Below are 17,442 nucleotides of genomic sequence, written 5' to 3' on the forward strand. Positions count from 1 at the left end.
ATATATATTTGAATTTTTTTTAACGATCTTCTTCTCAAGAACCACAGGGTCAGAAAAGTGGAAATATACATCACAGCTTCCTGACATAGAATAGATTCAAGTTTTTAAAATCATGGTCCCCGGGGATAGGATGGTGCTACAATAGGGGGTCAGCATTTTTTATGCTAATATATATAGGTTAAATCTTTAAAAATATCTCTTGAACTATTTAAGTTAGAGCTTTCATATTTTGTTGATACATTCCCTACGGCAAGACATTTCAAGTGATCCAATGGTGTGTGATCTTGTGACCTTCACCTGGAAGTTTGACCTACTTTTAATATAATTTTAACCTATTCAATATGTTCTGAACTATTTAAAGTAGATCTTTCACATCTTTTATATAGAATTTGTAACAGGTTTGTAAGTTGATAATGAACAACTCCTGTATGGGTTCAGGGAATTTAATATCACAGTGAAGGATATCTCACATGTAGTACATATTTACAGCCCTGGAATACATGTAAAATAACACTGATATCACAGAGTGCATTGATTAATAATTGACAATATTACTTATATGGTTAATGAATGTAAATTCACATCAAGATGATGTATTACTTATCTCAAAATCACAATGAAGGGAGACAACTCTTTTTCTTTGCTTATCCAAAGTATTTAATAGCACACTGAATACCAGGTTACAAAATTACTTGGACTCCAACAATATTATTATTTATGATAAGGTTCAAATTGGCTTTCAACCAAAAGCCAGAACTAGTGACCATATGTTTGTACTTAGAACCCTAATTCAAAAATATACAAATAATAAATCCAAACTGTATGTTTGCTTCATTGATTTTTTTAAAGCCTTTGACACTGTTTTACACTCTGTCTTATTACACAGGCTGCACCAGCTAGACATAATGGGGTCTTTTTATAAGGTCATTAAGAATATGTACACGGCAAACTCAATGTCAGTAAAACTTCAAAACAAACTTACCAGATCATTTGAATCTAAAGTGGGTGTTAGACAAGGAGATCACTCAAGCCCAAATCTCTTTAAAATATTAATCAATGGTCTACCATCTTTATTTAATGATAATGATGATCCGGTTAAGTTAGGTGACATTTCCCTAAATTGTATATTTATGCTGATGATTTAGTATTAATTTCTAAAACTGAAAGAGGACTTCAGCAGTGTATAAATAAGTTTGAGAACTACTGTGAAAAATATTGCCTGTTTGTCAATCTCAGGAAGACAAAAATTATTATATTTTACAAAAGTGGTAGAAAATCAGCTGAATTTTTTTTCTATAAAAATCAGATTATTGAACAAGTGTCATCATATAAATATCTAGTAATTGTTTTTTCCTCATCAGTCTCATTCACAAATTGCCAGTTTGATCTCTACAAAAGAGCCTTAAACGCAAATTTTAAATTTGTCAAATGTTTTGGAAATATCAAACCTAAAATACATAACCTGATACACTTGTATATCATCATACTGTAAAACCTGTACTGCTTCATGTGTGTGAAATCTGGGGAACAATAAATACAGATACATGTTCTGTAAAACGCCCCAATTATTGTATTGAAAACTTCTTTAACAAAATGTAATGTGAAAAAATGCACATTAAATTTTTGAAATATATTTGTGGTGTACATAAAAAGCCTCAAATCAAGCTAGTGTTGGTGATTCCCAATGTTATATTGATGTCATAAAAAGCTGTTTTAAATTTTTACAAAGAATTTTAAATTCCAAAGTAAATTCCTTATTAAGAAATGATGTACATGAAAACAAGGTATTATATGATTATAACAAAAGCAGCTGGACCAGTAGCATTCATTACATTTTGAATTAGGTTGGATATACAATGCCCTATACATGATAAAATATTGTTGCACTTGTTACCAATAAGTTTTATGAAAGATATATCTGTGGTGTAATACACTCTCAGACAATGCAGACAAACTATTTGGTAAATTACGAACCTATGCACTATTCAAAACAAGATTCTGTAGAAAAAATATTTTTTTCAGTAATTTGTGATCCTCATGTTTTGCAATGTTTCACAAATTTCAGAATCAGTTCTCATTCTTTGGCTATTGAAACTGGACGTTACACACAAACACATGTAAATGAGAGAATATGTACTGTCTGCAAGTCTGACTGTGTAGATGAATTCCATTTTGTATTTGACTGCATAGCATACCAACACTTTTAAAAAAAACATTCATAGAGTCCATGAACATTTTATGCAAGAATTTTATAAACCTGTGTAATAGACAAAACCTTATCTGGCTTATGAGCAACGAATGTAACAATATTATTGAAAAATTTGCCAATTAAATATATAGCTGTTCATTACTAAGAAAAGTTGATTTATCATGAACTTGTAAATTTTATTTTTCATCTGCCTTTTGGATAATCATTCTTTTATGATTTATGTATATGAACTTTGTATTCTTTGCATGCCCTTTGGGCCCAAAATTGGAAATAATTTACCTTCTTACTTACTTATTGATCCCTCATACTAATGCATTATTATGCATTTTAAACGGTGGATATTTGCCTAATATTTTGCATAGTAAGTTTTAATCAAAATATTAAGCAAAAGTTATATGAACTAAATGCCTCTCTAACCCAAGGGGCCCCTGACAACCCCAGGTGAGGAATACTTAGTGGATATCTTCGGATATTTTACCCCAAAACTAGAATTATGTACTTACTTAATTAAATCAATGTCAACTGTATAAAAAAAAAAAAAAAGCAACACACACACTGTCGTAATCGGAAGGGGGGGGGGGGGGGGCAAAGCCGGAGAAACGGATGGTACCAACAGGCGCTTGCTTAGAGAGGGAGACAACTCTTAAAGTTACATATACTGTTATGAACAGATTTTCTCCCATAAATGGTCATAAAATATACATTATCATTAAAACTGAAATCATATATTTACCATTCTATGGGAAGAGTCTTCCACATACATGTACAGGGTATATCTATCTATGTAGATATGTACATGGACTCTGTAATTTACATACAATAGTCTAAAAATACTATTTACAAATTAATCAAATATCTTGATTATAAAATAAGGTGTAACTTGATAGATTCACCAGTTTACTCTAAATATATGCTATTGATGAGCTTTAAACAAAACTATCTTTCTTTCTATATCTAGCCTTTAAAGTGCAAAAGGAATCTCATTAAATTTGCAAATGTATATAGACTGGACATATTAACTGACATTTACCAATAATGATAATTTGTAATGAATTACCTACCAAATAAGAAGGAAAATTCTTTGTTGAAGGTCTTAGTCAAAGTTTTCAATATCAAGTCAATATTAAGTCTCTCTCAAAACCAGACAAAATGTGCTCAATTTTGGCGGTAAAAGTCAATGACCAAAACAATAAAAACCAACCAAAAGCAACTTCACCAAAAAAACAACCAATGAAGTTCAAGAACACTACAAGGAGGAATAAAGGAGTGGATGTAGGTTTTTATGCCCCTGAGATCGAAGATCGGGGGGGGGGGGGTATATAGTTTTTGTCCTATCTGTCATTCTGTCTGAAACTTTAACTTTGCTAATAACTTTTGAACAGTAAGTGATAGAGCTTTGATAATTCACATGAATATTCTCTGTGACAAGACATTTCCGTGGGTACCAACATTTTAGACCCCGTGACCTTGGCTTACGAGTTTGACCTACTCTTTAAAAAACTTTAACCTTGCTAATAACTTTTGAACAGTGAGTGCTAGAGCTTTGATATTTCACATGAGTATTCCTTGTGACAAGACCTGTCCGTGGGTACTAGACCGTTGGACCTTGGCATTTGACCTACTTTTTAAAAATTTAACATTGGTCATAAGTTCTAAATGGTATATATTAGAACTTTCATATTGTACATGAGCATTTCTTGTGACAAGATCTTTCTACTGGTACCAAGATATTTGTCCATCTTTGGAATAGGCCATTATCGGAGGCATTTGTGTTTCACAAACACATCTTGTTCTAAAATAAAATGCATTTAAGCATATATCTATAACCAAATTCATTCATTAACCCCAAGATCACTCTATTACAATTTTTTATGGCAAGACCTTTCTTTACTGATTTTCATATCATGTCCTCTGACTTTATGACTTTGGACTGATCTACCTTTAAGAAAAAATTATATTAGATATCCGGAACTATATTAGGAATGGACGGCACATTTTGTATATAGATTTTTATTTCAAGACCTTGTGACACAATGGTGGTTGACCTTTTCACCTACTTTTAAAAACCTGACCTGTTTTACAACTATTTAAGGAAGGGCTTTCATGGTTTACTCCTCCTAGGCACCTGATCCCACCTCTTGTGTGTCCAAGGGTCCGTGTTTGCCCAACTATCTATTTTGTATTGCTTACAGGAGTTATGAGATTGATCACTGTTCGTTATCTTCACCTTGCATATAGATTTTTTGTGGCAAGACCTTGTTATACTTTGGTGTTTGATCTTGTTACCCTAAACAACGGCTCAGATGAGCGATGTAGCCCATGGATCTCTTATATTAGTATCGGTATATTTCCCCTCTTGTTAGAGTGACATTTAATTTGTTGCTAATGTTTGTATATATACATTTTAAAGGGACTGGTTCACGATTTTTCATAAAAATATTTTCTATTTTCGATGTTAGAAATTAAAGATATAACTCATTTAATGTTGACAGCCAAACTTTTGACCTTCTGAATGCAAGAATAAATGCAATATTTCACCTTAAATCTGTGTTATGTAAACAAAGACTGGAGTCTTTTTATGTATACAAACAAACAAGTGAAATATCTATTTTCTGATATAAAGCATTTTAAGTTTGCATAGTCACAAACTTTAACTTTTAGATGACATCTTTTACCCCAAAATGTTTGCAATGTGAAAGAAATGATAAATTTAGATCGATATCCATTTCTTCTGAAAATTTCGTAAACAGTAACATACCGCAATCTTTGTTTACAAAACAAATAATAAACTCTCTAAAATGAGCTTCTATGAAAATGTATAACTTTAATTTTTATGTGAAATTTTTTAAACACATTAGACAATAGATTTTGATCATTAAAAGTGAAAAAGAAAATTTTGTGGAAAATCGTGAATCAGTCCCTTTAAAATATCATCTGCCTATATCTTTTTGACTCTGAAATGTCCAATGTACACGTACTCCTATACAGGGCTTTAGTTCCATTTTCTGACAGATAACCAACAGAGTAATGAGTGGAGTGCCTGTACGGATGTACGAACCTTTGTCATCGGTACAGAAATCCAACAGACCAGTACTCATATACATCCATGGCGGAGGCTGGACCTTTCTATCGGTTGGTCAGTAGTTCCTCTCTTGTAATTTACATGTTAGTGATTTTGTTAATTAAATTAACACTTTAATTTACACAATCTTCGTCGTCTTCTGCTTTAGACAACTACGACCTTCTCAGCCAAAAGCTTTCCAAGGACGCTGATGTTGTTGTCATATCTGTTGAGTAAGATTACTGAGTACTTGGTGAATAGCTAACATGACAATAAACACGTTATCCTCACATTCAGTAAATCCTAGTACATCTGTCTTCTCTTGTTCTAGATACAGACTGAGTCCCCAAAATCCCTATCCCGCTGGTTTGAATGACGTAACCGACGTAATTTCATACGTATTTAACAATGCTGAAGACGTCGGAATCAACCCGGGACGTATCCCTGTAGGTGGAGACAGTTCTGGTGGGAACTTGGCAGCGGCAGCACAACTTCGCAAAGAAATGCGTGGGAAAATAGCAATGCTGCTTCTGTTGGTGCCTGTGTTACAGGCGGTGAACCTGAAAACGACAAGTTTTACAGAAAACGTAGATTATCTACGAAACAGCGTTAACAATCCCCATCAAGCGTTATATTTCTTGCATTACCTTAACTTAGATTTATCACTCTTCAGTGCATTCAAGAACAACCAACATACGTCTGGTGACTTTAGGTGAGGAAAATATCAATTTTTGTTTGATCAAATGAGTATCTTCCTAGTGAATATATACGATCTGAAAAACTTAGAAAAAAGAAAACAGACATTAGTGATTCAGACAATAAGACATTATTTAATGAAGTAAAAGATAAGCTAACTAAAAGAAAACTACCTTTCTGTGGCGGAACTGTTACATGACCCATGTACATGTACATGTAGTTTATACCTTTTTCGTCCAAGAAGAGGAGGTTTAAAGACTACAAAATGGCCATAAAATATAATTTTGTTACTAATATTCAACCAAGAGGTACGCAACCCCTTAATACCCCCCCCCCCCTTCTAGATCCGTCACTGAAAACTGAATGGTTTTACAAACGCAACAAAATTAGAAATATAACAAACAAATCATTTGGTATACATTTTATTATAATGGGTGTGCATAATCTACATTCAAGTCATATTTGAGATTGGGGCTTTGTATGGCAAGCCCTTTTACTATTTATTCGAAAAATAAGATATCTCTTTAAATTGATTTTAAGAGATATCTCTTTTACTTAGAGAAATACATCTTTCACTTAGAGAGATATCTTTTACTCTTAGAGATATCTCTTACACTTAGAGAGATATTTCTTTCACTTAGAGAGATATCTCTTTCACTTTAAGATATATCTCTTTCAATTAGAGAGATGTCTCTTCTAATTTGAAAGATATCTCCTTCACTTAAAAGGAGATCTCTCTAAGAATCCCTAGAGAGATATCTCTGAAAGTATAAGAAACATCTCTTTAATCGTTGAAAAAGAGATATCTCTCAAAGAGAACGAGATATTTCTTTTCAATACTTTTTATTAGTTCAAATTCTTAAGGAATTCTCCTCAAACCGAAAGTCCGCCAAAGCAAATCTTACCACGATGGCTGGAATCCTGGGCGAAGTTTTTACTTTTACCGCATGTGAAGTGTATACGGGTAATAAAACATAAAGAAACAAATTGAAAAAAATATGCGAGCTAAACTTGACCCTCGGCAACTTGATCTCTTAAAGAGAAAGAGGTATCACCCAAGCGTAAAGAAATATCTGATGTCTCTTTTAGTTAAAGCAATATCTCCCTAGCGTAAAAAAGATATCTATCTAACTTACAGAGGTATCTCTACAACTAATAGAGATATTTCTCTAGTTTAAAGAGATATCTCTCTGATTTGAAGAGATATCTTATTTTACGAAAGAATAGTAAAAGGGCTTGACAAGCTCTATCGTGTGTGTAAGTCCTTCGTTACTCCTTTGTATACTGCTGGCAAATTGTGAGTAAATATGTAATAATGATCATCCTAGTGCAGACTGTCTATGTTCTATATATATATATATATATATATATATATATATATATATATTGTTATTGCTAATAGACATGAAGATTATTTAATAAAGTAAGAATTCATGATAGTGCGTTGTAATTGTAGGTTTCAGTATTGATAGTTGTTTAAATGTGCATGTACTACATGTCTACAAATAGAATCCATTCTCAGGGAATGTAATTAATATTGTGCGTACCACACTTCAAAAATATTCATCAACTTCCTTATTAAAACAATCTATGTTTGCTTCCCCAATTAAGACTTATTTTGTGATTACTTTAAGACAGCAGAACAGAAAAACAGGAAAGTAATATTTTGGATTGTATATTCATTTTCAGCTGTCGGTAAGTCCAAATAAATAATTATACAATATGTGAATCTGTGTCAGATATTTATTTTTTTTTTCCACATATATCAGTCTTTAATTCCAAAATACATTACTATTTCGGGGTAAAGTCTCCGCAGAGACCCCCTTATAATCTTTACCTAGGGTGCCAGGGGCCCCTTGGATTAGATGTATATAGGCATACATATACATATATATAAATTTATCATATAAATTTCTACATAGAGAAAACACAAACATATATGCATACATACAAACACACACACATATAATATACTGTTATATAACAAAATTTATTAACATGTTATGGCAAAAAAGGTTCTTATTTTTACGGAAAAACCAACAACACAACAATATAATTATGTACATAAAGAACCTGAAACTGCCATATGCGGGGTTAACAATTCAAAAGTTCATATCACAACCCCCATGGCAGCACTATAGGAGGACAGGACCCCTCCTCATAGTGGGAACTTTTTGCAAAATACCAGTATATAAAAGGTTTATTACAAAATTTTATTTGATATAGAAATATAGTTGTTTGTAATCAATTCAAATTGTTCAAAATAAACTCACATTGTAACATAGTTAAAAATGTGCATAGACAGATATTTGTCAGAGGTTTCATATTATAAAAAGTCATACCTGCAAAGGTGTATAAATTACAATTTGTCTTTAATTGCTTTCATAACTTTAGCATATTTTTTATCCTGAATTTTTGTGTACACTTCTGTATAAAAATTCAATTTACTTTTTATGTGGTTACATATTTCTTGAGGTTTTTCGTCTTTGTTATCTAATCTACAATACATTTTATACTTGTATATTTTACAGGCAATAAGAGATATTATGCTATTCAAAAAGAGTGTCTTTTCATTGTTTTCATAGTAAAATCCTATCACAATTGTTTTCCACGATATATCAAATTTTAAAATTTGTTTAACAATGTCCCATATATGAGAAACATTTTTACATTTTAAGATAAGATGTTCATTGTTTTCTTTAGCATCTCTGCAAAAGACACAAAAATCATTTTCTACTATCTTCCATTTCTTCAGCAATTCTCTGTTACACAATAGATTATTTAATAATTTATAATTAAATTCTGATATACTTCTGTCTCTTATGGATAAGATTTTTTGTTCATAAATAGATTTCCAAGCCGTTTTTGTTATTTCAAAAACCTTTCCGTAATGTGTTTGGTGTAATGGAGGTATAAATTTTTCATGACAAAGAATTTCGTAAATCAACTTTGAATTGATATCACACACTTTAACATGTCCTTTACATAATAAATCGTATGATGTATTCCCATGAAAAATGTTTTCGTATCGTATATTTGAAAATTCATAACTTTTGAAGGTTTTTGTTATAACTGTTTTTATAATCATATATTCACACATCCAGTTTTTTTTACATATAAGTTTGTCATCAAACCATTCCAAAGGTTTTATGCCATTTTCATTTACAATATCATTCAAAAATTTAAAACCGCTCCTCAGCCAATTATGAAAAAATATTGGCTTGTTTTTGTACATAAAATTTTTATTACACCACAACGGTTCTTTCAATAATGCATTCAGATAAAATTGTTTTTTATTTTTTTTTACATTCGTTGAAAAATACAAGCATTTCCTTGTAGAATAGAGGAAAATGTTCCATTATTTGATAATCATTTGATTTCGTAATATTTGTTTTACATAGATATTCAAAATCAAAGTCTCTTTCTTTGCACAAACTATCTACAAAAAAGAATAGAGAGTTTCTCTCGCTTGAAATCCTGTTTATCCAAGATACTTTTATGGATTTTAATTTCAAAGATACATCGACAATTCCAATGCCTCCCTTTAGGACATTTCCAATCTGTGTATTTCTTTTAATTCTATCTCTTTTGTTCCATATATAGTTATATAACAAACTTTGAAATTTCTTAATTACTTCTTCATTTGGAAAGCTCAGAACTGATCCAACATATATAATCTTTGATATTGCTAGGCTATTGATGACACAAACTTTACCAAAAATGGTTAGTTTTCTTTTTTTCCATGATTCAAACAGTTTTTCTAAGTCATCTACAATTTTTGTCCAATTGTTTTTATAACATATTTCTTTGTTGTGTCCTATATAAATTCCAAGAGTTTTTATGCTATCATTGTTTACGTTAACATTTCTAATTTGTTTATAATGATATTTGTGAGGACCCGTTAATATACATTCTGTTTTTGACATATTTAAATGCATACCCGAAACATTGCTGAATTTTGCTATGACTTTTAAAGAATGTTCTAGAGAGGTTTCATCTTTAAGAGGAAGAGTACAATCATCTGCATGTTGTATAATCTTAATACTGTTAGTCATTCCTGGTTTTTGAAATCCATTAATATTTGAATTCGATCTAATATTTACCGCTAATATTTCTATAACAAAAAGAAATAATATTGCAGAGATGGGACATCCTTGTCTTATACCTCTCTGCATATTGCATGTTTTGGACATCCATCCATTATTTTTTATTTTAAATATAGGTTTATTGTATAGTATGTTGACCCATTTGAGAAAGTTTTCGCCAAAGTTAAATTTTTTAAGAACTTTCGTCATAAAGTTCCATTCCACAGAGTCGAACGCTTTTTGGAAATCAAGAAATAACATTATTGATTCTATATCATTTTCTTCACAATATTCAAAAATATCAATAATTAACCTTGCATTCAGAGCTATATTTCTCCCTTTTATATAAGCTGATTGATTAACATGTATTGCTTTATCCAACACTTTTTGTAGTCTATTAGCTAAAAGAAAAGCTATTATTTTATAATCAGTATTTGTAAGACTAATAGGCCTATAATTGTTAAGACTCTGCGGGTCTCCTTTTTTAAATAAGAGAGTAATTAAAGATAGTCTTTGTGAATATGTCATTGTATTCTTTTGGAAGATTTCTTGAAGAGTGCAATAATAATGTTGTTTTATGTTTTCCCAGAAAGTTTGATAGAATTCACACGGTAATCCATCAGATCCGGGTGATTTATTTTTTTTTCATAATGAATACTGTTTCCGTACATTCTGATAGTGAGGGAAGGGTGTCTAATTCATTTTTTTCTTCATCATTTAGACTATATTCTAATTGTATATTACTTAAATATTCATTCACTTTATTATCATTTTCATTATTTGATGTATACAATTTTTCATAAAAATTGCATGTAGAATCTAATATTTCATCTTCATCAAAAACTGTACCTTTTTCATTTTTTAATGATTTTATCACATTTGATATTTGTCGTCTCTTTTCTAAATTTAAAAAATAAGAGGTATTTCTTTCTCCCTCTTCAATCCATTTTGCCCTTGATCTTACCTGTGCACCTTTTGCCTTTTTGTTTATTAATTCTGTCAATTCATTTTCTAATTTTCTTTTTCTATTCATATCTATTTTTTCATATGGCAAGTCTTCTATCTTACTTATTTCTCCTTGAATAGAATTTATTTTGTTTTTGTAAGATTTAGATATATTTTTCGATAAATTTATACATTTTGTTTTTATATTCCTTTTCAAATTTTCCCATGAATCTAGTGCATTTTCTTTATCGAAATTATAGTTTTTCAGGAATGTATTCATTTCGTTCATGAAGGTTTCATTTTCAATTAAAGATGTGTTAAATTTCCAGTATCCTGGACCTCTAAGGTTTTCATTTACAATCAAAGAAAAAATTAAACACTTATGATCAGACATCCTAGTACCGTTTGAGTGTGAACCAGGAATGTTTTGAAGCCTTATATTTTCACATTGAAAACAAAAGGTATCGGATAGTAAAATATAATCTATTCTACTTGTGGGATATTTACTCCGTTACACCATGAATATCCTTTTTTTCCGCTTTTCATAGTTTTCCACATGTCGTGTAAATCGAGCTTGTTCAGTAGTTGTTTTAAAATTATAACACTTTTATCTGATTCATTTCTGTTGAGCAATTAAGGTCACCACATATCAATAGATTATCAAAATTTGCTGTATATTTACTAATCCATTCTTTAGCCCGTTTAAAAAAATCACATCTATAATTGATATCGTTTGGAGCATATAAATTAACTAATGTAATAATTTTTTCATCATATGCTATGTTAACCATGAGTTTCCTGCCTTCATTAGATTTATGTATATTTAGTATTTTGAAATTCAAATCTTTATTAAATAATATTGAAACTCCTCTACTGAAAATTGAATCGGAAAAGCAATGTATTGATATACCTTTCCACCTTGCATCATAATTTAGTACATTTTTTTCAATATAGTGGGTTTCTTGCATAAATATTACATCAAAACAGCTATCATTAATCCAGGTATAAAATTTTATACGTTTTTCTGCAGTATTTAAACCCCTGCAGTTCACTGAAATAATATTTAACTTGTTCATGCGTATGACTGACTAGCGGTTTTTTTGTTTTTTTGGTTTTTTTGTTTGGTAGACTTAACTCTGTTTTTTGCCCTGCTTGTTTCTTGTTGATCTAGAGGAATTGTTGGTTGCTGAATTTTCGTCCGTACGCTGCAATTTGGCTGCCATGCCGTCGAGGATACGTCCAAGCTTATTTTCACCTGGCCAATGTTGCATTAGAGTATGAGATGTTCCGGTCACGTTCAGCCCGCTACCCCAATAAGTATCCCACGTCGATTCCACCAGAATATCTGATTTTCTGATTTTTTTAAAAGCACTTCTGAATTGTGAACAATGCTGTAGTTTAGATTCCAGTATTTCCCGCATAACGGAGTCTTTAGATGTAATCCAAGCATCAGATTCCAGGACCTGACCTCCTACACGTTTGGCATCTAAGGCGGTTTCAGCTTTACTTACGGCTTCTGCACGGTTAAGATGACCAGAACGTAAGGATTTGATGTGTTGGAAAGCATGTTCGGCTGAAGGATATGTTTGCCCGAAAACCTTTAACTCAGTAGGGAAGAAATTTGAAAGAGGGTTATCTTTTCCAGAGAAGCATACTATGTCCTCCTGGTGAGTGACATATGATCTGCATTTATCCGATCCCGGAAAGTGACTTGGTAGCTTGCATATTCTACAACTCTGCTCGAATTCGCAAGCATTTTTGTAATGGTCATCTGCCCAGCAGTTTGTGCACTGCTTCTTTCGTTCCCGTAGGGGTTGGCCTTTGTGAGATATGGTACAGCGTAAACCTGCACATGACGCACAGCGTGGAAGGAATTTTCCATTCTCTAGAGGCGACATATACACAAAACGATTTCCATTTAATATTTCAGTCATTCTGTGGGTTTTAGGATGTCTGATTTTTTCATATTTGATATCACTTGTTAATTCTACTCCTAGACCTAAGCCTTTGAGCATCTTTTTAATACTTGAATCTTCAACCGATAGAGGTATACCTTTAATTAGGACTCGAACAACTTTCTCATCAGGAGAGTCTGTACCCGCAGAGAATGGGTTCGTGTCATAAACCTGGATTGATCTGCTTCCAAGTGAGAATCCTTCAGTAACTAATTTCGATCTACTCTCCGCAGACTTTATGTAGATCCTCCACAGATCTCTATCTCTTTGTACACATATCACATCCGAGACTGTTACGCTCACGGCTTCTGCAATGTCAAAGTCGGTGAAATATTTACTTTTTGTTGTTTGAATGTCTCTGTTCCGCATATAAACTGGCTTAAGAGTTTGTGTCCACTCCATAATTTCGTTATCTAAGACACTATGAGACTCTGAAACGCCGTTCGAAAAACACAGGCACCGTGAGTAGATTGTGAACACCTATTCACGCTCAGCACAGGTCTAAATTCACAAAAACAGTCCAAAAACAAGATCACCTTGAGAAATTGTGTCAAGAGTCAAGAAATATATACACTATCTATCCAAACTCCAAACTCTGAGAAAATCGCATTAATTTCTCGAATTAAAGAGTGAAAATGACGGTCGAATTGACGGAGCAAAAAAAGTACGTCCGTACCTTAGCTCATCACGTGACTTGTCAGATATGATATATGTAATTCGAGAAATAATCCAAATTATATTCAATACATTTCATTTCAGTAAACAAACAATATCATTTGTTCATAATTCAGACATTTGTACCGAATAGCGTAATTTCTTTTCTCTTCATCAGCGTACTTTGAAAATATACAGATGTTGGTAACGGATCATAAGATGACGTGGCATACAGCAGACGAGATTTGTACTGAGGAGTTCGAGGACACTGGTTACAGACACCTAGCCGCCGACATACCCGCAAGAATTCAGGACTACAACCTGAGGCGAATGGAGGACTTTGAGAGTGTATGGCTAGATGCCCTGATCTACGATCTGGGTTGTAGAGGCAAGAATTTGATCTGATCTGAAAAGGATCGTCCGAATTAGTGTCCTGTTTTAAACATTTTATAACCTTAAGTTTTCATTGATTGGCCTTTCCGAAATCTTATACGGCTGGTGTGAATCTATCGTGGATACATACTCTTTCTGAAAGTCCTACAAATTACTTCTATATCAAAAAATAACTATACATAACCATGTGAAAGATTTCAGGTAATACTTAATTTTATCTGCATATTTTACTTATCTCCTGTTGACCCACCTTGAATTTGACCCGGGAATAATCTTTCCGTTGATACTTAGAATCTATATTTTGATCGCATAGATACATGTATGAATAAAATCATAGCATTTTGATCATTATATAACGAAACAAATACTTATCTAATTGAGAATCCCCAATTTTTATATCTATGGTCAAATTTCGTTCATTTTTCAGTTGGGGTGTATAACTAATTTTTGTTGGATCTTCATTTCTGTGGAGTGCCAAATTAACATAAACTGAAATGACAGAATATATCTTTAATCATTTAAAAAAATCATTTGATTAATCATCAGGCACAAAACTCCAACTGATTCGCGCATCAAATCTATTATGTCTCTCATCAACTGAATTGATGCGCGCATCAATCAAAATATTGCGTGCATTAATTGAATATGATGCGTGTCTCAAATTAATTATTGCTCTCATCAATTGAATTGATGCGCGCATCAATGTGGTGGAATATTTGCTCGCCAAATTTAATTTCGAGCTCAGTATTGATTATTTATTTTTTAGTCTATCAAATGTATTATTTAACTATTTACAACGATTTTGTATAAGGAGTTAATACGCGTATCAATTCTTTAAAAAAAAAGAGCAATAGTTCAATTAAAGAGATGATCAATTCAATTGTGAATATATGGAATCGTTGATATTTCTAATTAGATACTCTCTCTCTCTCTCTCTCTCTCTCTCTCTCTCTCTCTCTCTCTCTGTGTGTGTGTGTGTGTGTGTGTGTGTGTGTGTGTGTGTGTGTGTGTCTCTCTCTCTCTCAAAATAATAATAATTGCCTGTACCAGTTAGATTAATAATGCCATTAATTGATTTCAAGAGATCAACAGTTCAATTATTGCGCAGATTAATCGAAGCAATGCGCGCTTTCATTGAATTATTACTTTCTTCAATTGGATTATACCGCGTGTCAATCCAAATGTTGATATCATCAATTCATTTGAAGAGAGTAACAGAATAATTTTTAAATGCAATCAACAATTCAATTAATGCGCGCAATAATCTAGATTTTAAGATATCATTAATTATTTGATGAGAACCGTAACTGAATTGTTGCATGGATCAAATGAATTGATGATATCTTCAAATAATTAAAGATATCCTCTATTATTTGAGTGTAATGAAATTTAAACCAAACACATAATCATGGTAATTTCATGGAACACTAGTGGGCAAGAAATGCGAGTTTTAAATGCCATGTTTGACTCGAACAATGAGTATGTGTATGTGCAATGAATCTGTTTAGATCTATATATATATTTCGTCCATTGTAGGCGAGGTATGTTCCCGGGTGATAGAAAGGCACAGACGGTTCCTCACTCACGACTTCCACCATTTCTGTCAGAACGGTGAAAAGATTATTTTAGCTGTCTGCCGTGATTTAAATTTTGTAATTATCTTAATATTATTGAAGCTTGATATACTGTTTATTCAGTGCAGTCATCTTTATCTTCTCGATATATTTGTTTTAGATACATATAGCTAGACAGCTAGAAATGCGGGTAATATGGTCATTAAATGTATTTCAATTTAGGGACCGATAAAATTTCAATACGAAAACATTGTCGGACGGAAAGAATATCCAACATTACTTCACCATATATGATTGGAAAATTACGTGACATTTCTAGATTCGCTGAAGGACAGGAATTTATCGTCAATGAGATTGCATTAAAGAGTAGGTAGTGTAACAATGTTTCAATCGTTTTTAAGCAGTGTAATATATGATAAGTTACTACACAATCTATAACTCAACTGGTGTTTTAATGCAATACTAATAATGGACTCATTTAAAGATGAGTCATGAAAAGGCAGAGAAATATAATGACAAGCCAAATTCACCGTCTCATATAGCTGTAACTTTTATAATGAAACATATATGTATTTCAGTATCCATGTATATATTTAAATTTTATAGATCTTATTGGTTTTGTGGTTGACAATCTAATTTTTTATTCAAACTCTATAGTTGACTATATTGCAAATGCTTTTTATCCACAAGAATCTACACATTTTCAATGCGAAATGGCTAGAAAACTTAATGGAGGCAAATTCCGGAGAATGTTCGTAAGATGCAATGAATTCCATAAAGCGCTTTGTGAGCATTGTAAGTCTTTATTCGTTCATATTACTTGATGTGATTGGTAATTTCCGTGTCTTTGGGGTTTTTTTAAATGAAGAGAGTGTATGATACCGACGATATTTGTTCTACACGATTCTTAAAACATTACATTACTTCCTTTCACACTCCTAGATGAGAAATACATGTACATGTATACATAATTGTAACTAGAACACAAGGTGAATCGATTTTTGTTCAAGGAAGTCGACAATTAATTTTTAAAAAAAGAGAGTGCATCAAAATGAATTTACACTTAGAATTCGAATCATATAACTTCCTTCAAAGAACTGGCTTTGATAAAAGAATTTTTATAACAGTTGGTCACTAAATAGAATATACATTGTATATTCTTTGATACATAGACACAAGAGATTCGAAAATGGTGACCACAATACAGTATAAAGAAGAAGAAAAAAGAGATTCCGAACTGTTTTTGTTCCAAATTCCAATTGCCCTCGGGACATGTATTCCACGGATGATGAAAACGGTATGACGTCACAACTTACAAATGCAGTTCAATCATTTATATTCACAACTTTTCATTAAACAAAGCTTACACCTTTATAGTAAAGTTAAATGCCTTTTCCGAAGCTTGTTTTTGTTGCTTGTACCATTGTAGGAAAACAAGAAAAACTTAAGCTGAGTGATTGTGCCATTTATTTTCCAGATAAATGACAAGGAGTGAACAAAAGCACATATAATACAGAATTACCTGTAATAATGTAAATTAATAGAGGACGAAGCCCTCTCACGGCCCGAAGGGCCGTGAGAGCGGAGCTCTCCCTATAGGTAACACGTACAACTGTATATACATATTTAAAAGGAAAATATAGGAAAATAATGAAAACTTAAACCATACCTATGGAACTTGAAAATTTTGGTCCCAATGGCGTCGATTGGAATACTAGCGCGTGGACATGTATTCCTCCATTTTGAATCTCGTCTACCCTAGTTCACGTCGTTCTGAGATGTTACATAAAATCCGTAAAAGCATGCAAATCTTATTTTCTTAATCGTATATACAGGCCTAATCAATCCTCGATTAACGCCATGTTTCCTA

The 17,442-nt window shown here is 32.1% G+C and overlaps 2 protein-coding genes across 3 annotated transcripts; both read left to right on the forward strand.

Moving 5' to 3' along the window:
- Positions 1–3,358: 3,358 nt before the first annotated feature.
- LOC125664472 (arylacetamide deacetylase-like) lies at positions 3,359–6,165 on the forward strand. Its single transcript, XM_056144954.1, is given in 5 exon segments — positions 3,359–3,481; positions 5,222–5,345; positions 5,440–5,503; positions 5,602–6,011; positions 6,014–6,165. Coding segments are annotated over 5 exon segments (873 nt in total).
- Positions 6,166–7,526: 1,361 nt separating this feature from the next.
- On the forward strand, positions 7,527–17,210 carry LOC125674098 (uncharacterized). 2 transcript variants are annotated; one of them, XM_056166082.1, is made up of 7 exons: positions 7,527–7,661; positions 13,804–13,993; positions 15,535–15,609; positions 15,795–15,938; positions 16,263–16,367; positions 16,745–16,869; positions 17,050–17,210. In XM_056166082.1, the coding sequence occupies exons 2-7, from the start codon at positions 13,804–13,806 to the stop codon at positions 17,065–17,067; spliced, it is 657 nt and encodes a 218-aa protein (XP_056022057.1). In that variant the 5' UTR covers positions 7,527–7,661; the 3' UTR covers positions 17,068–17,210. The 2 variants fall into 2 exon arrangements, with proteins under 2 accessions (XP_056022057.1, XP_056022053.1); XM_056166078.1 differs by having other exon boundaries at positions 7,539–7,661; positions 13,784–13,993.
- Positions 17,211–17,442: the final 232 nt, after the last annotated feature.

Source organism: Ostrea edulis, chromosome 1 (genome assembly GCF_947568905.1).
Source record: "Ostrea edulis chromosome 1, xbOstEdul1.1, whole genome shotgun sequence".
Classification (NCBI taxonomy): Eukaryota; Metazoa; Mollusca; class Bivalvia; order Ostreida; family Ostreidae; genus Ostrea; species Ostrea edulis.